The sequence below is a fragment of the Lissotriton vulgaris genome, unplaced genomic scaffold (genome assembly GCF_964263255.1).
Source record: "Lissotriton vulgaris unplaced genomic scaffold, aLisVul1.2 SCAFFOLD_726, whole genome shotgun sequence".
In the NCBI taxonomy this organism is placed as follows: Eukaryota; Metazoa; Chordata; class Amphibia; order Caudata; family Salamandridae; genus Lissotriton; species Lissotriton vulgaris.
The window spans coordinates 819,031-843,259 of record NW_028243544.1 but is presented as its reverse complement, the minus strand read 5'-3'; the positions used below and the strand labels follow the sequence as shown (position 1 = coordinate 843,259).

Sequence of the window (24,229 nt, the reverse complement as noted above, 5' to 3'; positions counted from 1 at the left end):
GTGCCCCTCTCCCGATGATGCTGGGCCGGGCCCAGTACTGGTTGGATGTATGTGTGCCCCTCTCCATGTGATGTGGTGCCGTGCCCAGTATTGGTTGCATGTATGTGTGCCCCTCTCCTGGTGATGCTGTGCCGTGCCCAGTACTGGTTGCATGTATGTGTGCCCCTCTCCCTGTGATGCGGTGTTGTGCCCAGTACTGGTTACATGTATGTGTGCCCCTCGCCCAGTGATGCAGGGCCGGGCCCAGCACCGGTTGCATGTATGTGTGCCCCTCTCCTGGTGATGCAGGGCCGGGCCCAGTACTGGTTGCATGTATGTGTGCCCCTCTCCTGATGATGCAGGGCCGGGCCCAGTACTGGTTGCATGTATGTGTGCCCCTCTCCCGGTGATGCAGGGCTGGGCCCAGTACTGGTTGTGTGCATATATGCCTCTCTCCCTGTGATGCAGGGCCGGGCCCAGTACTGGTTGCATGTGTGTGTGCCCCTCTCCCGGTGATGCAGGGCCGGACCCAGTATGGTTGGATGTATGTGTGCCCCTCTCCCGGTGACGCAGGGCCGGGCCCAGTACTGGTTGCATGTATGTGTGCCCCTCTCCTGGTGATGAAGGGCTGGCCCCAGTATGGTTGCATGCATTTGTGCCCCTCTCCCTGTGATGCGGTGCCGTGCCCAGTACTGGTTGCATGTATCTGTGCCCCTCTCCCTGTGATGCTTTGCCTTGCCCATTACTGGTTGCATGTATGTGTGCCCCTCTTCCTGTGATGCGGTGCCCTGCCCAGTACTGGTTGTGTGTATGTGTGCCTCTCTCCTGGTGATGCAGGGCCGGGCCCAGTACTGGTTGTCTGTATGTATGTCCCTCTTCCGTCATGCGGTGTCGTGCCCAGTACTGGTTGCATGTATGTGTGCCCCTCTCCCTGTGATGCGGTGCCGTACCCAGTACTGGTTGTCTGTATGTATGTCCCTCTTCCGTCATGCGGTGTCGTGCCCAGTACTGGTTGCATGTATGTGTGCCCCTCTCCCTGTGATGCTGTGCCCTGCCCAGTACTGGTTGTGTGTATGTGTGCCTCTCTCCTGGTGATGCAGGGCCGGGCCCAGTACTGGTTGGATGTATGTGTGCCCCTCTCCCTGTGATGTGGTGCCTTGCCCATTACTGGTTGCATGTATGTGTGCCCCTCTCCCTGTGATGCGGTGCCCTGCCCAGTACTGGTTGCATGTATGTGTGCCCCTCTCCCTGTGATGCGGTGCCCTGCCCAGTACTGGTTGTGTGTATGTGTGCCCCTCTCTTGGTAATTCAGAAAAGGGGGTGGTGATGAACAGAGTGTCTGAATTAAGCAGACCACTCTTACCCAGTCCAAAGATCAGGGCTTGATCCATCACCGTTTTTTAGCTCACTGCACCATCCCAGCTCAGAACCTGGCTACATGCAAATTAGTCTGTTCCTGTCCCAGTGCATGATGGGAACAGGGCAAACCAAACTACCAAGGCAATTCTTATACTGGGAAGGAAACAAGCTTCCGGGGACCGGTTTCTGGCATTTCAGCCATCGTCGGCCCAGCTTGCTTGAATCATGATGGTGCAATGAGCAAGGGACTCACATCTGAGTATACCCTTCCATGCTTATGGTGGACAAAATGATTCAGAAACCACCCCCTTTTCTGAATCGTTTTTGGCCACTATAGGTGTGGCAGGGTATACTCAGACATGAGTCCCTTGCTCACTGCACCATCCGGATTCAAGCAAGCCGGGCCGACGACGGCTGAAATACCAGAAACCGGTCCCCGGAAGCTTGTCTCCTTTCTGGTGAATAATTGGCTTGGTAGTTTGGTCTGCCCTGTTCCCATGATGCACTGGGCCAGGGACAGACTAATTTGCATATAGCCAGGTTCTGAGCTGGGATGGTGCAGTGAGCTAAATAACGGTGATGGATCAAGCCCTGATCTTTGGACTGGGTAAGAGTGGTCTGCTTAATTCAGACACTCTGTTCATCACCACCCCCTTTTCTGAATCCTCTCCTGGTGATGCAGGGCTGGACCCAGTACTGGTTGCATGTATGTGTGCCCCTCTCCCGGTGATGCAGGGCCGGGCCCAGTATTGGTTGCATGTATATGTGCCCCCCTCCCGGTGATGCAGTGCCCTGCCTAGTACTGGTTGCATGTATGTGTGCCCCTCTCCCGGTGATGCAGTGTCGTGCCCAGTACTGCTTGTCTGTATGTATGTCCCTCTTCCGTCATGCGGTGTCGTGCCCAGTACTGGTTGCATGTATGTGTGCCCCTCTCCCTGTGATGTGGTGCCCTGCCCAGTACTGGTTGTTTGTATGTGTGCCCCTCTCCTGGTGATGCAGGGCCGGGCCAAGTACCGGTTGCATGTATGTGTGCCCCTCTCCCGGTGATGCAGGGCCGGGCCCAGTACCGGTTGCATGTATGTGTGCCCCTCCCCTGGTGATGCTGGGCCGGGCCCAAAATGTAAAAAAAAAATGTAAATTGATACCTGTATAGCGCACTACTCACCCGTAAGGGTCTCAAGGCGCTTGTACGAATACCGCTGTGAAACCCATCCTGGCTTTCCCTGTGAGGCGTCCACTCCTGGGCACCCCCAAGGTGGAGGCCAGGCATCCTTAGCGTTGTGGGGCTGTTGTGGAGATTAAGCAAGCTTTTGCCCAGAGTTGCAGAGTGGGGCTCCATGATTGGAATAGGCACCGAGGCGAGAATTATCAGGTCCGTGGAATTTTGAGCCCTAGACCCACCGAGGCGGGGAATTGAACCCTGCTCCCGGGCTGGACCTCTGCCTCAGGGTCTGCCGCTCCAATCATTGAGCCACACTTCTCCACGGGCCCAGTACCGGTTGCATGTATGTGTGCCCCTCCCCTGGTGATGCAGTGTCGTGCCCAGTACTGGTTGCCTGTATGTATATCCCTCTTCCGTCATGCGGTGTCGTGCCCAGTACTGGTTGCATGTATGTGTGCCCCTCTCCCTGTGATGCGGTGCCCTGCCCAGTACTGGTTGTTTGTATGTGTGCCCCTCTCCTGGTGATGCGGTGCTCTGCCCAGTACTGGTTGCATGTATGTGTGCCCCTCTCCCGGTGATGCAGGGCTGGCCCCAGTACTGGTTGCATGTATGTGTGCCCCTATCCCTGTGATGCGGTGCCCTGCCCAGTACTGGTTGCATGTATGTGTGCCCTTCTCACTGTGATGCGGTGCCCTGCCCAGTACCGGTTGCATGTATGTGTGCCTCTCTCCTGGTGATGCGGGTCCATGCCCAGCACTGGTTGTGTGTATGTGTGCTCCTCTCCCGGTGATGTAGTGCTGTGCCCAGTACTTGATGGTGTATGTGTGCTCCTCTCCTAGCGATGCGGTGCTGTGCCCAAAACTAATTGTGTGTATATGTGATGTGTGCCGGTCTCCCAGTAATGTAATGCAGTGCACTGCCCAGTACTTGTTGTGTGTAAATTTACCCCTCTCCCGGTGATGTAGTGTTCAGTACTGGTTGTGTGTCTCTCTCTCTCCTGGCGATGCAGTGCCATGCCCAGTACTGGTTTTGTGTATATATGGCCCTTTTCCAGTGAGACTGTGCAGTGACCATTGCTGACAACTGAGGTGTACATGTGCCCGCCGCCCCTTGCACTGCAGAGCTCATTGCCATGAACTGGTTATCCCAATAGTTGCTTGTATTGTTACTGAAGAGATGATCCCTTCTCGGTCCATCTTGAGTGTGTCTCCATTAGGGGAATACGTGACTACCTGTTTGCGGACCACGTGAAGTTTATGTGCAGTCTTAGTCCCATGTTGGAAAGCCCGTCTCCTGGTTGGGTTTCTTATTGTTCTATTTGTCCCTGCCTGAGTGCACACCTCGTCACCCATGCACCCAAGCTGTAGAATCTACATGTGGTTCCTGATTCATCTGAACAAATCTTTTATGGTGTCAGGTGCTGCTTCCAAAGTCTATTGCTGGCAGGCTGTTGGCACCCCCACCCCACATCCGCTTGCAGTGTGCAAATGGAACCCAGTCTGTGGCCTACTGCCCTCTGTGCACACTCAAAGACTTGAGCTACCACACTTATATGGTTTGTCTCAATGGCTACCAATTGAGTTCCCCCTCTCTGGCCATGGCCCCTTTACCCTCAGTGCCCCTAAGTGGCAGCTACAATATGGCCTCTGTGATGCAGTTCTCATCATGCTCATGGTACCGAGTTTTGAAATGGGGACTGGATATAGTGCACATTGTTGCAAACAAGCTTTTGGCATTCTGGATATGTTTGTGGGATTTGTAATTGCTTGCAGAGTCATACGTGTGTCCCTAGAATAACGTTTCTTCAAAATAAGTACAAAGTAAACTTGCTGTGCCTAAATGAAAGGCCCGAAGTCGTAGTCAATTTGTGTATAATGGTTCCCTCCTCGTATTAGGGAAGTCTGATAACTGAGCCCCTTGTCAGAAATGTAACATCACAAGCTACAGTTGCTGTTGCATCTACAAAGATCAGGCAGCGATCCTGGTCACAGCGGGTGGCGGCAGCGGGACAGCGGCACAGGAGGACCGTGTGGCGGCTGACCTACCTGGTGGCAGGGTCAAGGGTCGCTCCCTTTACCACTGCGCGTTCTCCATATGAGGAGCTGAGGGAGGGAGGAACAGCTGGGGAGCGGGGCGGCAAATGGGGCACCAGGGGGGCGGGCCGCAGGGGAGGCAGCGGCGGGAAGCACGAGGGAGGGGAGCGGAAGGGGGGGTGGTACAGAAGAAAAACAGGGGTGAGGGGGGAGAGGGCAGAGGGCCCGAGGGGTGGCAAGAAAACAAACAACAGTAACAAAAGTGACAAAGTAAATCAGAAAGAAAAAAACGAGGAGCAGCACAGGACGGACTCAGGCAGCGATCCTGGTCACAGCGGGTGGCGACAGCGGCACAGGAGTGCGGTTGAGGGGGCGACCTACCTGGTGGCAGGGTCAAGAGTCGCTCAATGGGAATTTCAATGGGAATTTCTAGTTAAATGCAATTATTTACTTTATAGATTACTTTTCTAACCACAGGACTGGATCCTAGATTCAGTCCTGGGACATCTCCTGTAGACAGTTGAGAAAAAGCGCTTTGGTTACAGTAGTTATTTTTAAGGAATATTATTGTATTTTAAAAGTTGTCACTTGGAAACTTTTTCAGTAAAAACCAAGCAATGTTATCCTATGGAAGGAAATTCAAGTTACTGTAAGTATGGTTAAAATTACTTTTTACGGTCAGTGATGGGCTGAAAGATCCAGCACTGGGTTCTCTCCTGATAACAGGTGAGTAAATCGGATTTCGTTGTTCGGCTGATTTTAGATGAATATTTTAAAGTTTCAAAACTCCACACTTAAAAGAATTTCCAAGTGAAACCAGTCAATGTTACCCTATGGAAGAAAAGTGAGTTTTCCGCTTCTGGGTAAGTACTCGACTGGCAGAGTAAAGGTTCTGGGCATAGATTCAGGGGTCTCCCAGGATCGGATAGGTACAGTTGTTACACCCTCAGCGGCACAGAGGCAGCCGGGTGCAGAGAGAGTAGGCCCATGGCTCACTGGTTAGAGGCGGCAGACCCGAGAGCAGAGGACGGCCCAGGACCAGGGTTCGATTCCCGGCACGGCAGGTTTCTGGACCAGGGTCAGCGGACTCGATAATTCTCTCGCCTCGGTGCCCACTCTGATCAGCGATCACACTCGGCAACTCTGGGCATTAGCTTGCCTCATCTTCACTAACGGCCCCACCAGACCGCCGGGGATGCCTGGTCTCACCCTGGAGATACCCATTAAGGGACCATCTCTCAGGGAAGCCAGGAAGGGTTTCGCAGCGGTCGAAGCGCCTTGGGACCCTCCGGGTAAGTAGTGCGCTATATAAATGCCTATACATTTACATACATACATACATACAATGCTATCCTATGGAGGATAGGGGGCCTTCGGTTGGTGGCTGCTAGCAGGCAGGCCACGTGGCTGTGGGAGGTGAGCTCCTGGTCACTTACACAGGGCAAGTGGGGAAGTAGAGTAGGGTAGTTGCTGCACTTCCAGGGGCACTCTAGCGGCTGGGTGCTTTTGAGCCATCAGGCGCTCCATGTTATTCAATGGAGTCTTGAAAAATGAACAAAGGCTTCAGGCTTGGGGACGGAGATTCTTCAGGTGCGACCACCACTTCGAGAGGTAAGTTGGGATTTTGGAGGATAGGTAGACACCCAGGAGTTGGGCACAGGAGGCCGTGGGGCACCGGGTGCAGGGGTGTCTTTTGGTGTAGGGAAATCTTACCCTCAGCTGGTCACGGTTGGAGGGGTCCCTGGTGGTGAGGCTGCAGTCGTCTGGTTCGTCGAGGAGGGTCTTTGGGCACTGGATTCCGGGTCACGGTCGCCGGGGGGACATCCTCGTGGTCTTTGTCCACTCAGGCACAGGCTGGGCTCGGCGGGTGGAATGGAATGGAAATTAAACTTATATAGAGCGTAACTACCCTGAGGCCTCGCAGCGCGGTGCAGAGTGTGCTGGATTCGCGGTTCCTGGCTGGAACCAGGGGTGTTGCTGTTTGAGCAGAACCACTGCTCATGGGAGCCCCAGTCTTTTAGATGATCAAGGCAGGCAGGTCCTCTGGGGTTTTCGAGGTTGCTGTCTGCAGGAGACGCCGGGGTTAAGCAGGAGCAGGCTCAAGGATCCACAGGCCTGTAGGGTTCTGGGGCCAAGTCAGTTGGTGTCGTCCTCTTGTTAGCAGCTGCACGGCAGGATTTCTTGTTTCTTGTTCTTGTTTCAAATCAGGATCTGAGGAAGGAAGGTTCAGGGAGCCCTTAAATACTAAATTTAGGGTCGTTACAGGTAGGGCAAGGGCAGGGACCAATGGGTCCCTGTCCTGGGGTGAGTACACCCCCTATCCTGCTCCTCTCCTGTGGGAGAAGGGCAGGAGCCTATCTCTGATTGGGCAGGGCTCCCCATCCTCAAGATGGCCGGAGCCCGAAGTTGTGCTTCACCTCTCCTCTCCCACCTGAAGGGTGGAGTTGGCATAAGCTGGCACACCCCCTTTCCTCACTTAGGGTTTCCCGCCGTTCTTCCCACCAGTTTGGGGTCAGAATTGGTGGGGGCCAGTTGCTGAGTACAGCAACCGGCCTGGAGGAGCTCACAAAAGGTGGCATGCCTTTGAAGCTTACCCTGTCCATCCTGGGAGAGGAGGCTTGGCACCTCGCCCCAGAATGTGCATTGTTTCAGGCCCCCGAGAGTGGTAGGCTCTAGACCCAGGGGTCCAGAAACATGTCTGGTGGTGGCAGCATCGGTAGCCACGCCGTCAGGACACTGGAAGTTAGTTAGGTTTCAGGGAGCACCTCTAAGATGCCCTCTGTCGTGCATTTTACATTAAATCCCACATTGGCATCAGTGCGGGTTTAATGTGCTGAGAAGTTTGATATCAAACTTGTCAGTCTTCAGTGTAGCCATTATGGTGCTGTGGAGTTCGTAATGACAACCTCCCAGCACCATAAACTCTTTATGGCAGCACCGCACTTACGGTGCCCAGGAATGGCCCTGGGTACTGTAGGGGCACAGGGCTTGTGCACCTGTACCCACACCACTGGCATAGTGCACCCAGCTAGAGGGGTGATTGAAGTATGCCAGGGCAGTGTGTTTGTGGCATGGCACACAGGGATGGGCGCCATGTCGACCCTTTGTTTAGTTCTGCACCAAGACACGCAGCCTGCCAAGGCAGTGTGTGTGTGTCAGGGTACACGGTCTCTAAGGGTGACACAATAAGTGCTGCAGCCCTTAGGGGCCTTCTCTGTTCACAGTGCCCTGGGTACCTAGGGTACCATTTACCAGGGGCTGACCTGTGGCCAGAGATGTCAATTGGGTTTAGGCTTTAATGCAGAAGGAACACAGGCCCTGGGCACCTGATTGGAAGGAGCCCAGGGTACACTCAGTCAAAGCACATCAGCAATTCAGCAAAAAGTGGGGGCCAATCATGCAAGAAAGATGGCACTTTCTCACACACTAGCCCAACTTCAAGTTATATGACGACAATTCCATCTCGAACATTCTATCCTCCTTAAATCTGAATAACCACTTTAATGACTCACTCCCCTCCAGCTGCGTGGATGCGACCTCCCAATTTATCATTCCCATTTGGAATACAATAATCAACGCTTCCCTACTACAAGGGTCCATACCTGACTCTCTAAAAGTCGTTCAAGTCGTCCCCATCTTAAAAAGAAAAAAAACACTTTTCCTTCATCATGGACGTTTCATCTTTCCAGGATGAGTGAATTTTCAGATTAATATTTTTTATACCATGTCCCAATGTCACCCTGAATACTCACAACTTGAATCCTGGTTCATGAACATTGTTTCGACCTTTACACCAATCTTCACCTGGATGGCTACATTTTAATCCCTTAGATTAAAACTGGTTGTGGGGGTCCGCCATCTGACACCCCCATGATAGCTGTTCACGATGGTCGTGGATGCATGCCTATGGAATGGATGAGTGATGTCCACTGCCTGCGGCCCTCCGTCCAGTGTCTGCAGTTGTACAGTAATACTATTTAACATGCCTGCTACTCCTTGAGAATCCACAAATATCTTATTTGAAGATGATATTCTGGGATTTGGTGACCCCTAAGTTAGATCAGTGACACCCCTTCCAGCGTGTGATGGACCTAAGCAGCCGGAGCTTCTTGGCAGCCAGATCCATTACCAATGTGTGGTGTCTAAAGCTGCTTCCCCTGAAAAGGTTTCTTCTAAAACGTGAATTTGCAGCACTGTGTGATCGCCCAGAAGATCTGCATGAAAGAGAGAAGAAAGACAAAAAAGAAGAAAATAAATGAATGAATTGTTCAAAATGTGTACATAACCTGCCCTCAAGGGCATGGATCAGCTGGAGCCTGTCTGGATATAGTTCATCAGAGTCTCCAAATTAAATCTTGGGTTCATAATTTGCAACGTGTGTTTGCAGAAAGGCGGCTGTGAATTGAACGTTCGTCGTTCCCTCTCCAGTGAAAGGTTCCTTATTGACCTCCGGCAGTGAATTTTAAGCAGTGCCGGGTAGCATTATATTTTTTTTAAAACACTCCCTGTTATTCAGTTGCGTCATTCCTGTGGGCTTGCATGAGGAAGAGGAAAGGGATGGTCTGTAGGATACCGAGTCCGTAAAAAGAATAATTCAAGCACACTGAGCATGTACATGAAATGGAATTCTTTCCTTTTAATATTTCTTAAGTATTTTCGTTTCTATCCTAGAATTGTGATGAAATATTTGTATTTTTTTAAAGATAGAAATTCGAAATAATTGTAATGACTTATTTATATGTGCTTTTATGATCTTTGAACATGATCGAATAAAGACAAATTGATTGATTGACCTGCGGGCAGTCTGTCAAACGGTGCTAATGTTGGATGAGAAAGGTTCTATGATTTCCATCTCTGGATTACAGGTGGACTGTACACTGGGGAAGTACTGGTGTGGGACACCAGTCGGACGGACGACTCTTTGCTGTGGCGGACCGGGCTCACAGGGGACACGCATACAGATCCCGTCTGCCAGGTAAGTGATCAGAGTCACAAATGTGGGAAGAGCATTGCAAGCTTTTTCTGGTCTTCCATTCTGGTTTGTAAGGGTGTCTGCTCTAGAGACTCCCTTCTTTAACCTGCTCCTCTGCTTCTCCAGGCGGCCTCAGTCGATACTGTGAATCCCTCCTCACTCTCTGGTTCTGGGCTTTTTGTTGGCAGGTTGACTGGCAGCAGGACGGGGCACGGAGTCAGCGTTTCCATGTGCGGAGCGTGTCCACAGATGGAAAGATTCTGGTCTGGCAGATGGCAGGAGAGGGCTTGCTTGCCTTGTCTCATGGATTTGCCTTGGTTGCTCAGCAAATGCCCCGCAACACCCATGTAAAGAAGGTGAGTCGTAATTCATCCACATTTCTTAAAATAGTGAGGGGCATGAGAACATAGAAAACTTTGTTTCCATCTCACCGACCTCCTGTTGGAGCACCACTGATTGCAGCTGGCAGCTCAACCACAATTAAGACACCAATCTGTAACACCAGTAGGAACAGGAAGTGTCTGGTGTCAGGACCACAGGGCGGAGGACTGAAGAGTATTCCTCTGTGTCTAGGAGGACGTCAGTCTTCTGCAGAGGCCTCTTGTCCAGGAATGATAAAGGTCGTCTTCCCACTCTTTACATTAACTCTTAGTCTCCTGGTGCTAGTCTTGTGTGCAGTGGTCACTTGGCCACTGTCCAACAGTGGCACCAATCTCTCTGTTATTCTATACTTCACCCTGCAGGGCAACAATATGGACGTTCTGCTCCTCAATCTGAGGTTATTGGAAATATCGGGTGCAAAACCAACAGGTTTGGTAATGTTATCGTACAGTGGAGCTAGTGACGGCTCTCTCTAGACACTTGCTTTCCCACCAACTACTACGCCTGAATTATCATCAAATTGGTACATCTTGATAGTAGTAAATTTAATCTGCAATAGGGAAATTCAGTGAAAAAGAATTTGGGAAACATGTTTGGGAAAATAACAATTTACTTTTGCACCTTGCACTTATCTGTGAATCGTCCCTATAACAGAATTGATCGTCCGTGCCAATCTTACCGCTTGTCACCCTTAGAACCGCTGTACCCACATCAGGTTACCTGCAGCCTTCAGCTCTGAATAGTAGGATTCCCACTAGTTTAGTTATTTTGTAATTTGAGTGTTAAACAGTTTGGATATTCTAACCATATGCCATTATGTTTCTCTCCTTTCCCCAGCACGGCCGAGGGGACACAGCAGTAGGTGTGACCTCCCTATCATTCTCACACTTTGACCCCAGCTTGTTTGTGGTCGGGGTGGAAGGCGGGTATCTGCTGAAATGTTCTTCCATGGTGGAGAAGATGGCTCTTACCAGTACTGCCTGCTCCATCCCACTGAAGGCCCCAGCGCAGTTCACCTTCTCCCCCCACGGGGGCCCTGTCTACTGTGTCGATTGCTCACCATTCCACAGGTAAGTGGTGTTGGCAGGATGGTGCAAATAAAAGGTCGAGGAAATTACTTTAGTATGCAAGAGTGCTTAATTTCTTAAAGTGCAGGCCATGCATGTATTGCAGGCCCTGGAAATGTACAAAACTGTTGGAGCAAATACTACAGGACGCAGTGAGAACAGTGCACAAGTGTCAGTACTGGAAGGTACATTAGGCACTCACTAGTTCTTGGTGTAAGAGGGCGAACATACATTTTGGTCTGAAAGCTGCAGCATGAATGCTGGCTGAATCATGTCTTTGATGCACATATTGTTCTAACATTCCAGATGTAGGTGATTGCTCAGGCAGGTCCATCAGTGCGTAATCTGTATTCTTTTCTTCAGCCCACCACATATGCTTGTGTTTTTACAACTGCCTGTGATCATGAATAAACAAAATTATGTGTACATGATAAAATAACATCCCTAAATCGCTGCATATGTTGAATAACCATGGCCATCTGTTAAACCGATCAAGGATGAGTATAGACCTCACGGCACCCAGACCTCTGAAAGATGAGAGTACAGACCTCGCAGCACCCAAATAATCAAGGACCGGAGTATATGACAGATGGCTCCCAAATCTCCCACAAACTGAGGTACCTACCTGGTGCCACCTCGACCTCTCAAGGATATGAGCATGTTTGTGTCTGGTGTTACCCACACCGCTCAAGGATATGAGCATGTTCACGTCTGGTGTTAACCACGCCGCTCAAGGATATGAGCATGTTCACGTCTGGTGTTACCCACACCTCTCAATGATATGAGCATGTTTGCGTCTGGTGTTAACCACGCCGCTCAAGGATATGAGCATGTTCACGTCTGGTGTTACCCACACCTCTCAAGGATATGAGCATGTTTGCAATGTCCAAGCGCAAACGTGCAATATAATGCAGAGAAACAACACTCATATACAAATTATTACGAATAAATAAACAGGTGTCAATAAAGAAGTCTTGGTCTCCTTGTTTTAATCAAACACAGCTTGTGAACAACCAGCCGACACGTGTTTCATCGCATCTCGCGAATCTTCAGGGCTCCAATGGTTGTGTTTGGACTATGCGGTCGCTCTTCCGGTGATACTTCCGACCCGGAAGGGCCCAAGACCATCCAATCTCTAGTTAGAAGTAAAGTGCAATGGCTTGCAAGCGTAGTGCGCTTGTTGTGGGTCGCCCGGGGGAAGGTATAGATGTCAGTCACTCTGTATCTGGAAACAAGACGTCCGCAAGACATCAAGTCCGGACGAGGCTACTGAGCTATCCTTATCGATCGAGACACATCAGAATCACAGATACAGAGTGACTGACATCTATCCAAACACAACCATTGGAGCCCTGAAGATTCGCGAGATGCGATGAAACACGTGTCGGCTGGTTGTTCACAAGCTGTGTTTGATTAAAACAAGGAGACCAAGACTTCTTCACGTCTGGTGTTAACCACGCCTCTCAAGGATATGAGCATGTTCACGTCTGGTGTTACCCACGCCGCTCAAGGATATGAGCATGTTCACGTCTGGTGTTAACCACACCGCTCAAGGATATGAGCATGCTCCGGTCTTGTTTTAACCAGACCGCTCAAGGATATGAGCATGTTCTTGTCTGGTGTTACCCACACCGCTCAAGGATATGAGCATGTTCTCGTCTGGTGTTACCTACACCGCTCAAGGATATGAGCATGTTCTCGTCTGGTGTTACCCACACCGCTCAAGGATATGAGTACGGACCTAGCAGCACACAAACCTCTCTAGAACAGGTGGCAATTCTTACAGAGATAGTTACATATCTGGAATTTCTTGAAGATAGACACCTTATAGGCATGAAGTAATGAAGCGCACAAACTTCTAGTTCAGGGGTGTCCTGCACAATTCTTATTTTGTGAACGCGAGAGAGGTAGTGTACTGAGAAACAAAATAGATTTCACAAACCTCCCTTTTTCCAAGAAGGCCAGTGAAGGCTCTGTAATGCCACTGAAGGTATCAGCTAAGCCTCAGCGAGCAGGTGCTTCTCATTATTAACGCTTTACAACTTATACATGAACTTTAAAAAATGTAAACTCCATTAGCATCATACTAGGTGAAGTTTTAAATACAGCATTCATTTTCTGCATCCATGTTACAAACCGTCCTAGAGATGCAGGGTAGAGGTTCTACGTAAGTGTTGTTGTGGTCACTTTTTTTATGTTCATTCTGCTTCATTGACTGTCGGCTTCCTGACTTAAACTGCAAGAGCCCTCCTACTCTTCCCCCTGTACCCAGCACCTTCCAGTGTTACAGGAGCTGCCAGTAGGCTTGGATACAAGGGAAAATGAAAATGCCCACAAGAGTGTATGGCACAAAGGGCAAGCTGCCTCGGACGCAGAACCCTCTTCCCCTCACACTTCAAGCAAGAAGACATTACTCAGTTATTGTTACCTTCGTGAATTGTAGGAAGCAACCTTGCACTTTCTTCAAACATTGAATGTCTGTTCAATTTAATAATTTAGGAACATTTAATAAGCCCCCATTTAAAGGACAAATCAAACCCTCAGCCATTCTTTCCAGAACCTTCCACAGTCTCCTCTTTGAACCAGATCCCAGGCTCCAACCCCCAGTCACTTCAGCACTACAGTTGGCATCAACCCAATCTTTGTCAGCCCCCGCTCAACACGCTGGTGTCCACCAAATCCAGCCTGTAGTAAGTGCTTAATACAATACTAGGAAAGACTGGTACTCCTTATCCTGAAAACCTCCTTGTCCCTAAAGCAGCAACTACTGACTACAAACTCTATCTACAAATTCCGGTCCGACTATTGCACCACAACTTTCTCAGAAGCCGACAGTGAAGAGCACTGTTTGAGGCTGTTAGCACACCACAACCGTCTCAGAAGCCGAAAGTGAAGAGCGCAGTTCGAGGCTGTTAGTACACTACAACTGTCTCAGAAGCCGACAGTGAAGAGCACTGTTCAAGGCTGTTGGCGTGCCACAACCATCTCAGAAGCAGACCGTGAAGAGCACTGTTGAAAGCTGTTAGCGCGCCACAACCGCCTCAGAAACCGACAGTGAAGAGCATTGTTCGAGGCTTTAGTACACCACAACCGTATCAGAAACCGACAGTGAAGAGCACTGTTCAAGGCTGTTAGTGCACCACAACTTCTCAGAAGCAGTCAGTGAAGAGCACCGTTGGAGGTTGTTAGCTCACCACAACCGTCTGAGAAGCCGACAGTGAAGAGCACTGTTGAGGCTGTTAGCACACCACAACCGCCTCGGAAGCCAACAATGAAGAGCACTGTTCGAGGCTGTAGCGCACCACAACCGTCTCAGAAGCTGATAGTGAAGAGCATTGTTCGAGGCTGTTAGCGCACCACAACCGTCTGAGAAGCTGACAGTGAAGAGCACTGTTCGAGGCTGTTAGCGCACCACAACCGTCTGAGAAGCTAACAATGAAGAGCACTGTTCGAGGCTGTAGCGCACCACAACCGTCTCAGAAGCTGACAGTGAAGAGCACTGTTCGAGGCTGTAGCGCACCACAACCGTTTCAGAAGCTGACAGTGAAGAGCACTGTTCGAGGCTGTAGCGCACCACAACCGTTTCAGAAGCTGACAGTGAAGAGCACTGTTCGAGGCTGTAGCGCAACACAACCATCTGAGAAGCTGACAGTGAAGAGCACTTTTCAAGGATGTTAATGCATCTCAACCGTCTCAGAAGCTGACAATGAAGAGCACTGTTTGAGGCTGTTAGTGCGCAACAACTGTCCCAGAAGCAGACCGTGAAGAGCACTGTTCGAAGCTGTTAGCGCACCACAACCGTCTGAGAAGCCGACAGTGAAGAGCACTGTTCAACGCCGTTAATGCACCTCAACCGTCTCAGAAGCCGACAGTGAAGAGCACTGTTCGAGGCTGTTAGCGCGCCACAACCGTCTCAGAAGCAGACCGTAAAGAGCACTGTTCGAGGCTGTAACGCACCACAACGTCTGAGAAGCTGACAGCGAAGAGCACTGTTGAGGCTGTTAGCACTCCACAACCACCTCAGAAGCCAACAATGAAGAGCACTGTTCGAGGCTGTAGCGCAGCACAACCGTCTCAGAAGCTGATAGTGAAGAGCATTGTTCGAGGCTGTTAGCGCACCATATCCGACTGAGAAGCGGACAATGAAGAGCACTGTTCGAGGCTGTAGCGCACCACAACCGTCTCAGAAGCTGACAGTGAAGAGCAATGTTCGAGGCTGTTAGCGCACCATATCCGACTGAGAAGCGGACAATGAAGAGCACTGTTTGAGGCTGTTAGCGCGCCACAGCCGTCTCAGAAGCAGACCGTAAAGAGCACTGTTCGAGGCTGTAGCGCACCACAACCGTCTGAGAAGCCGACAGTGAAGAGCACTGTTCAAGGCTGTTAATGCTCCTCAACCGTCTCAGAAGCTGACAATGAAGAGCACTGTTTGAGGCTGTTAGCGCGCCACAACTGTCTCAAAAGCAGACCGTGAAGAGCACTGTTCGAAGCTGTTAGCGCACCACAACTGTCTGAGAAGCCGACAGTGAAGAGCACTGTTAAAGGCTGGTATTGCACCTCAACCGTCTCAGAAGCCGACAGTGAAGAGCACTGTTCGAGGCTGTTAGCACACCACAACCGCCTCAGAAGCCAACAATGTAGAGCACTGTTCGAGGCTGTAGCGCACCACAACCGTCCCAGAAGCTGACAGTGAAGAGCACAGTTCGAGGCTGTTAGTACTCTACAACTGTCTCAGAAGCCGACAGTGAAGAGCACTGTTCAAAGCTGTTAGTGCACCACAACCGCCTCGGAAGCCGACAGTGAAGAGTATTGTTCGAGGCTGTTAGTGCACAACAACCGCCTCAGAAGCCAACAATGAAGAGCATTGTTCGAGGCTGTTAGCGCACCACAACCGTCTCAGAAGTCAACCGTGAATAGCACTGTTCAAGGCTGTTAGTACTCCAAAACTGCCTCGGAAGCCGACCGTGAAGAGTATTGTTCGAGGCTGTTAGGGCACAGCAACCGCATCAGAAGCAGACAGTGAACAGCACTGTTCAAGGCTGTTAGTGCACTACAACCATCTCAGAAGCCGGTAGTGAAGAGCACTGTTCGAGGCGGTTAGCGCACCACACCGTCTCAGAAGCAGACAGTGAAGAGCACCATTGGAGGCTGTTAGTGCACCACAACCGTCTGAGAAGCCAACAATGAAGAGCACTGTTCGAGGCTGTAGCGCACCACAACCGTCTCAGAAGCAGACAGTGAAGAGCACCGTTGGAGGCTGTTAGTGCACCACAACCGTCTGAGAAGCCGGTAGTGAAGAGCATTGTTCGAGGCTGTTAGCGCACCACACCGTCTCAGAAGCAGACAGTGAAGAGCACCGTTGGAGGCTGTTAGTGCACCACAACCTTCTGAGAAGCTGACAGTGAAGAGCACTGTTGAGGCTGTTAGCACACCACAACCGCCTCAGAAGCCAACAATGAAGAGCACTGTTTGAGGCTGTAGCGCACCACAACCGTCCCAGAAGCTGACAGTGAAGAGTACTGTTCGAGGCTGTAGCGCACCACAACCGTCTCAGAAGCTGACAGTGAAGAGCACTGCTGAGGCTGTTAGCGCACCACAACCGTCTCAGAAGCAGACAGTGAAGAGCACTGTTGAGGCTGTTAGCGCACTACAACCGCCTGAGAAGCTAATAATGAAGAGCACTGTTCGAGGCTGTAGCGCACCACAACCGTCTCAGAAGCTGACAGTGAAGAGCACTGTTCAAGGCTGTTAGCGCACCATATCCGTCTGAGAAGCCGACAGTGAAGAGTACTGTTGAGGCTGTGAGTACACCACAACCGTCTCAGAAGCAGACCGTGAAGAGCTCAGGTCGAGGCTGTTAGCTCACCACAACCATCTGAGAAGCTAACAATGAAGAGCACTGTTCGAGGCTGTAAGTGCACCACAACCGTCTGAGAAGCCGAAAGTGAAGAGCACTGAAAAAGGCTGTTAATGCACCTCAACCGTCTCAGAAGCCAACAATGAAGAGCACTGTTTGAGGCTCTTAGCGCGCCACAACTGTCACAGAAGCCAACCGTGAAGAGCACTGTTCGAGGCTGTAGCGCACCACGACCGTCTCAGAAGCTGACAGTGAAGAGCCCTGTTCGAGGCTCTTAGCGCACCACAACCGTCTCAGAAGCAGACCGTAAAGAGCACCGTTCGAGGCTGTAGCGCACCACAGCCGTCTGAAAAGCTGACAATGAAGAGCCCTGTTGAGGCTGTTAGCACTCCACAACCACCTCAGAAGCCAACAATGAAGAGCACTGTTTGAGGCTTTTAGCGCGCCACAGCCGTCTCAGAAGCAGACCGTAAAGAGCACTGTTCGAGGCTTTTAGCGCTCCACAGCCGTCTGAGAAGCCGACGGTGAAGAGCACAGTACAAGGCTGTTAACGCACCACAGCCGTCTGAGAAGCTGACAGTGAAGAGCACTGTTGAGGCTGTTAGCACTTCACAACCACCTCAGAAGCAGACAGTGAAGAGCACTGTTCGAGGTGGTTAGCGCACCACAACCTTCTTAGAAGCCAACAATGAAGAGCACTGTTTGAGGCTGTAGTGCACCAAAACCGCCTCAGAAGCTGACCGTGAAGAGCACCGTTGAGGCTGTTAGCGCACCACAACCGTCTGAGAAGCAGACAGTGAAGAGCACTGTTCGAAGCTGTTAATGCACCTCAACTGTCTCAGAAGCTGACAATGAAGAGCACTGTTTGAGGCTGTAGTGCACCAAAACCGCCTCAGAAGCTGACCGTGAAGAGCACCGTTGAGGCTGTTAGCGCACCACAACCGTCTGAGAAGCAGACAGTGAAGAGCACTGTTCGAAGCTGTTAATGCACCTCAACTGTCTCAGAAGCTGACAATGAAGAGCACTGTTTCAGGCTGTTAGCACGCCACAACAGTCTGAGAAGCCGACAGCGAAGAGCACTGTTGAGGCTGTTAGCGCACCACAACCGTCTGAGAAGCCGACAGTGAAGAGCACTGTTCAATGCTGTTGATGCACCAGTCCAGTTTTACCATCTGTGTTCCTTGACTCTATACTTTAGTCCACATTCACTTTTTCTGTCTCTCAACGCACATGGATTTACACCACCACATCATGGCAGCCAACTCCCACAACAAGATTTACTGCAAATCCCCCATCACCCCAATATAACCTTCCTTCCTGGCACTCTTTCAAACCTGTCTCGAACAACAACTTGACTGCATTCTCCAATTCCCCAAAGTTATGTCCTATGCAGAGCCTCCTACTTTCTTTTCAGGTCCTTTTTAGGTTTTGCCTCGCCAAAGATGCGCTCTGCGCATCTTTTCGGCGCAGGCGAAAACCTGATGAGAACTGTAGTGTGGCTTGGTTCGGCCCTCGTCATTGATTGGCTGGCTCCGTAAACGGAGCCTTGCCATTGGACGAGGGGCCTGTCCGTCAATGCCGGACCAGACACGGGGGCGTTCCCGACATTCTTTGGCTTTTGCCGACGTCACGGGACGCCGGGAACGCCCCCGTGTCTGGTCCGGCATTGCCGGCACTACTGCGTCTCTTCTCCCCCGTTTCCCGCCCCGTGACTGGCCGGCCGGCCAATCCTAGCGCGGCCGGCCGGAAGTGCCCGCCCCCCGCAGCCCGGGGGAAGAAGTTGGCGTCTAGGTTTGTTTTGCCCATTCCGCGGCCGACCGCCGCCGGAGGAAGTCCAGGTGAGTGGCTTTCTTGCCGTTCCCTCCCCCCTCCCACTGTCCGTGTGCCCGCCCGCCTCCCTCCCGCTGTCCGTGAGCCTGCCCGCCCCCTCCCGCTGTGCGTGAGCCCGCCCGCCCCCCTCCCGCTGTGTGTGAGCCCGTTACCCCGCTGTCCTCCATCTATTGAATATCTGGCTCTTTAAGCCACTCGACTTCCCGAGTATGCTACGGGACATATTACCTTGCCCATCGGATACCCCCACAGCCTCCCTGGCCGCTGCACTCTGTGAAAAACCCTCCTTTCCCGTGGCGTGTTCTGTGCGGCTGTCCTGGGCACTGAAGACTGCTTTATAGCGCCTCCCTGTGAACCGGAACTCCTCAAGGCGCTGCCCGCGTGACTTGGCATAGTGCTCCGCTCACTGTGTGGATGGGGCCCGTTGTGTCTGTGTTTTAGGAAGTCAGCGCTGTAATTGGGGAAGCGCCCCTGGCATGCGTGTGACCCCCTGAGCTTGTGACTAGTCGCCATGGTTGGCTCAGAAGGAAAGGCCTCGCCTGTGTAGTGTACATACTTGTCAAACTCCAAGCAGAGGTGGTCCGTTGTCCTGCTGCCAAGCAGTCCGTCTGGAGGATAAGTTGCCCTTGGAGCCGTGAGATCGATAATGTAGAACCTTTTTGTGTTTCTTTAAGTATGTTTAACGAAAAGGTTTTTTCTAGGTACAATGACGTCACACGTTTGTCCCTGTGGACTGGTCAGCCAGATTTCAGCCGCTCTTGAAGCTTTTGTTGGGGGAGGGGAAGAGGTGGGCACTGTTTGAAGATTTAGGGTGGAGTCATTGGTGGCATTAGAAGGGGGTGGGGCCTTATCCCCTCGTGCACATGTCCTTGTGGGTGGCTTAAAAGCATGGGGGGGGAGCGAGGCTTGGGCCACCCAGAACTGGCAAGACAGACCCAGCAGAAGTCAAAGGGGTTTTCGGCGGGACGGGTAAAGTGAGCTGCAAGTCTGAAACTGCATCTTTCGTTTCCATAATCAGTAAACTAAACAGAGACATGGAGATAATCCATATTACATTTCCTGAGTTATTTAAAAAAAAAAAAAGAATTAGAAAAGATTCAAAGGTGGCCACACCTGCCCCCCTCCACCAAAACACCCCCAGCTGCTCCCTCCTGAACCCCCACCCGTGGTCAGCATCCAGCGCAGGTGTGAACCGGGGTCACGCAGGCCCGGCTGCTGCCAGTACCTTTCACAGCGCTCTATTTTTAAGCCCTGCGCCAGGCACTCTGCTACCGCTCCCATTAGATGAAATTCATTGTGCGGCGCTGACCTCCCGCCGCAGGGTTTTTACTTAGGCCAGCCTGTCCTTCAGTTTGTAAATGGAGTGTGCGCGAGCTTTCTGTTCCAGGGGAAATGCATATTTGTTTCTTCTCCACACAAGCCTTATCAGCAGATGAATGCTGTGTGCAGGCCCTCCTCCGCCGAGGATTTATCAGGCGACGCCGGGCTTGGGTCAACAGCGCTCGCTCGTCTTTGAGAACCCGCGGTGAAGTGTCGTCTTCAGAGGACGGGGGGCTGGGGGAGTCGGGCACATGTCGGGTTTTATTGTAGTCAACATTGCCAGCTTTTAGTATGTTTTAAGAGCTAACAGTTTTGTAAATAGAAATAAGTGAGGCACACGCACTGTACGCATTGTCATTTGCCTAAGATCACACCGTTCATTAATTCATATGGGGGTAGCTAAGGTTAGAATTCTAGTTTTCAAACTACGTTGCGAGACATCACAGTGGGTTAACCACCTGCTGCTGAGATCTGTATGTGACTTCGAATGGAAGAGATGCGGTTTAATGCTTAAGTTGCTGAAACCACTAAATTGGGTTTTAATTATGGCTTTGCTCAGGACAACATTTTGTATTTTTTCGCACATCATCCTGTCTTTCACTATAATCGGTATCATGTTTGGCAAAACTGAGAAAGCAAGCCAACAGGCTGGATTAAACACCGAGGAAAAAACAGGGCCTCACTGTTGAGTCAGAAAGCGCCTATGCTTGGGACCCTGTTTTCGTGCCTCTGTTGCCTGCTTGTGACCCTGTGTTCGTGCCTCTGTTGCCTGCTTGTGCCTCTGTTGCCTGCTTGTGCCTCTGTTGCCTGCTTGGGACCCTGTTTTCGTGCCACTGTTGCCTGCTTGGGACCCTGTTTTCGTGCCTTTGTTGCCTGCTTGTGGCCCTCTTTACGTACCTCTGTTGCCTGCTTGTGACCCTGTTGCTTGCTTGTGACCCTGTTGCTTGCTTGTGACCCTGTTTTCGTGCCTCTGTTGCCTGCTTGTGACCCTGTTTTTGTGCCTCTGTTGCCTGCTTGTGACCCTGTTTTTGTGCCTCTGTTGCCTGCTTGTGACCCTGTTTTCGTGCCTCTGTTGCCTGCTTGTGACCCTGTTTACGTGCCTCTGTTGCCTGCTTGTGGCCCTCTTTACGTGCCTCTGTTGCCTGCTTGTGGCCCTCTTTACGTGCCTCTGTTGCCTGCTTGTGGCCCTCTTTACGTGCCTCTGTTGCCTGCTTGGGACCCTGTTTTCGTGCCTCTGTTGCCTGCTTGTGACCCTGTTTTCGTGCCTCTGTTGCCTGCTTGTGACCCTGTTTTTGTGCCTCTGTTGCCTGCTTGTGACCCTGTTTTTGTGCCTCTGTTGCCTGCTTGTGACCCTGTTTTCGTGCCTCTGTTGCCTGCTTGTGACCCTGTTTACGTGCCTCTGTTGCCTGCTTGTGGCCCTGTTTACGTGCCTCTGTTGCCTGCTTGTGGCCCTCTTTACGTGCCTCTGTTGCCTGCTTGGGACCCTGTTTTCGTGCCGCTGTTGCCTGCTTGGGACCCTGTTTTCGTGCCTCTGTTGCCTGCTTGTGGCCCTCTTTACGTGCCCCTGTTGCTTGCTTGGGACCCTGTTGCTTGCTTGGGACCCTGTTGCTTGCTTGTGACCCTGTTGCTTGCTTGTGACCCTGTTTTCGTGCCTCTGTTGCCTGCTTGGGACCCTCTTTTCGTGCCACTGTTGCCTGCTTGGGACCCTGTTTTCGTGCCTCTGTTGCTTGCTTGGGACCCTGTTGCTTGCTTGTGACCCTGTTGCTTGCTTGTGACCCTGTTTTCGTGCCTCTGTTGCCTGCGGGGGGGCTCGCAGCGAGCCCACAGTGTGTGGGGTGGGGCTCGCAGTGTGTGGGGGGCTGTGTGTGGGTGTGTGTGTGGGGGGGCTCTGTGTGGGTGTGTGTGGGGGGCTTTGTGTGGCTGTGTGTGGGGGGGCTCTGTGTGGGTGTGTGTGTGGGGGGGTTTGTGTGTGTTGGGGGGGCTCTCTGTGGGTGTTGGTGTGTGTCATTTGCAAGAGATAAAGCTAGTGGCATTGTAAATGACAATGCCATTTATTTATGTTAAAAAAAACATAAATAAAAATAATGTCAAGAGCAATGCCAATCGCTCTAACTTTAACAAAGGCAAAACCATTGCATTGTAAATGCTTGTTTCCTGATTCCCAGTGCTCACTCCCAGTTTCTGTCTCCGAACTGGCACCTTTTGATCTTTTCTGAAAACGTGTGAACCACGTCTAGACCCTGGCGATCTTTCCACCTACAGCCATATCATCCAAACCGTTCTTCCACATCAACAGGGGCGTAACACAGGCCCCCGCTGCCCCCGCATTGCGGGGGGGCCTCCCTGGCTCCAGGGGCCCGCCCCATCTCAGCTGAGCCAGCAAGTCTAAATGATGCTCACACCTCATTAATTAAATAGTGCGCAGGGCACGCCACAGCATCTTCTTCATTAATGAAGGAGCGTACGCCTGAGCCCCGGTCTCCTAATTAATCATCATTGGTATCTTGCGCAGGCCCCTGGCCCGGGCCCCGCCGCTCGCCCGGCAGGGCCTCTGGGCTCAAGTTTTGTGTGCAGTTGTCTCCGCGTCTGCAGCTGCGTGCGCAGTCTTCAGCAGGCAATAGAGGGTGGGGGCGGGGCTGCTGGCCATTTTCCTGCGCATTGGAATTAAAAGTGCGCCAGAAGGATCCTCGACTGTTGAGAAGGATCGTCATTCACTGTGGGGCCGCCGGGCATATTTGAAGTATTACTAGCCCCGGGGCCCCCTGCCTAGCTTGGCTATTATATTAAATTTTGGTACACGAAAAAAGTTCATCGAGGTGAGAAAAAGTTTAGATAAAGTTAGGAAAATGTGAATCTGATTGTTTTTCGAGGAAGTCTGCCGGCCAAAAATTATTCCATGGTTATGAAAGTTGTTTAGGATGCCATTGCCAGATAACTCTGCTACAGTTAAGCAAGTTTATCACGCACACTGTCGCCCACTCCCGTCTCACACTCACACCCCCTCACTTCACCTACTAAGTATAGTAGTGAGGATACTTTTTCAAACGCCCTGAATTACTTCCACACAAGGCACGACGCACCCTCCTTATGGTTATGCACGCTGTAAATCTCTTTTCTGCCACGAGGCTGTCCCTCCCTCCAAATGCCCCCCCCTCCAAATGCCCCCCCCCCCCCTCGCCTAAACAAACACTCAACTCCAACAGGTTTATTTATTTCACCAGCGCTCTGCCAAACTTTGTTTAATAATGCAAGTAATGTATTGCATATCGTTATCTTCCGGTGTCTTCTACAACGTGCTGGTGGAGGCTGGCTGCCTCGCCTTTGGGTTTTCATTTCAAGGCGGCCTTGCACAGACTGGAGTAGATGGAAGCGCGCTTAAGGTTGTGAAACCCAAATCCTGCAGCCGTGCGGCGCGCACAGCTGTACATTTAGAGGCAGATTAACAAGCCCCTTGCGCCACTTTTGCGTCACTTTTCCTATGTTAAAAGTGATGCAAAAGTGGCGCAAGGGGCTTGTAAATCTGCCCCTTAAACTTTTATGTCTACTGAGTATGGGTTTGAGTTTGAACGTCGAGTGATTTGCCCTGCAGCTATCTGAAGCAAATCAAAGCTTAGAGATCACCTATACCAAAATGATAACCTTTGCGTTCAGTTATCCCTACAGCCTACGCCTTTATTACATTTATTAGAGCCCACTCTTTGCAGGTTTGTACAAATACAAAGGTTTGTCGGTGTTTTTATTGCTCACTCGTGGAATATGCCTGCAGCCTAGGATTGTTCCCATACTGGTTAATTTCTTGTAATAAACACAGGGTGAGATTTGAAGTTACAGGGAATGTTGTTCTTTAAACCCTCAATCTCAGGTGTCATATTACGTTTTTGTCAAGATTAAGGTCCTTGGACGAATATTGTGTGTTGATTTAAAGTTAAAAGTATATTAGCCGCACTTTTGATATTAGTAAGCATTGTCAGCTATATTTGCATCTTTTTCAACTTTTTGTAGTGATGAACTGCTTTTACATTGTTTTAATATTTTATTAATTTTATAGCTTGGATTGAGTGTTGCAAAGGTTTTTACTAACTGCAAAATAAAATAAATGTGAACATTACGTCTTGACGCAGTGAACAAAAGCACCACGGGGCAGAACACATTGGAGTTTATCTGGGTCCATTTCTTCGATGAATGGAACCCTCTGCAGGAAGTAGCTGGTTCATTGCAGACGAAATGCCCTGCCGCTAGTGTTAATGCAGGCAAGTAATTGAGCTCAGC

General features: G+C 51.0%; 1 protein-coding gene across 2 annotated transcripts in view; it reads left to right on the top strand.

The window, feature by feature from the left end:
* DYNC2I2 (dynein 2 intermediate chain 2) overlaps positions 1-24,229 on the top strand; it is a 116,570-nt gene that overhangs the window by 85,351 nt on the left and 6,990 nt on the right. For both annotated transcript variants that reach the window (XR_015304130.1, XM_086948615.1), the window contains exons 5-7: positions 9,399-9,508; positions 9,694-9,861; positions 10,724-10,956. Coding sequence is in view for 1 of the 2 variants with exons in the window: in XM_086948615.1 (XP_086804741.1) it covers positions 9,399-9,508; positions 9,694-9,861; positions 10,724-10,956 (511 nt within the window). In the remaining variant the exon portion in view is untranslated. The remainder of the gene's footprint in view (positions 1-9,398; positions 9,509-9,693; positions 9,862-10,723; positions 10,957-24,229) is intronic.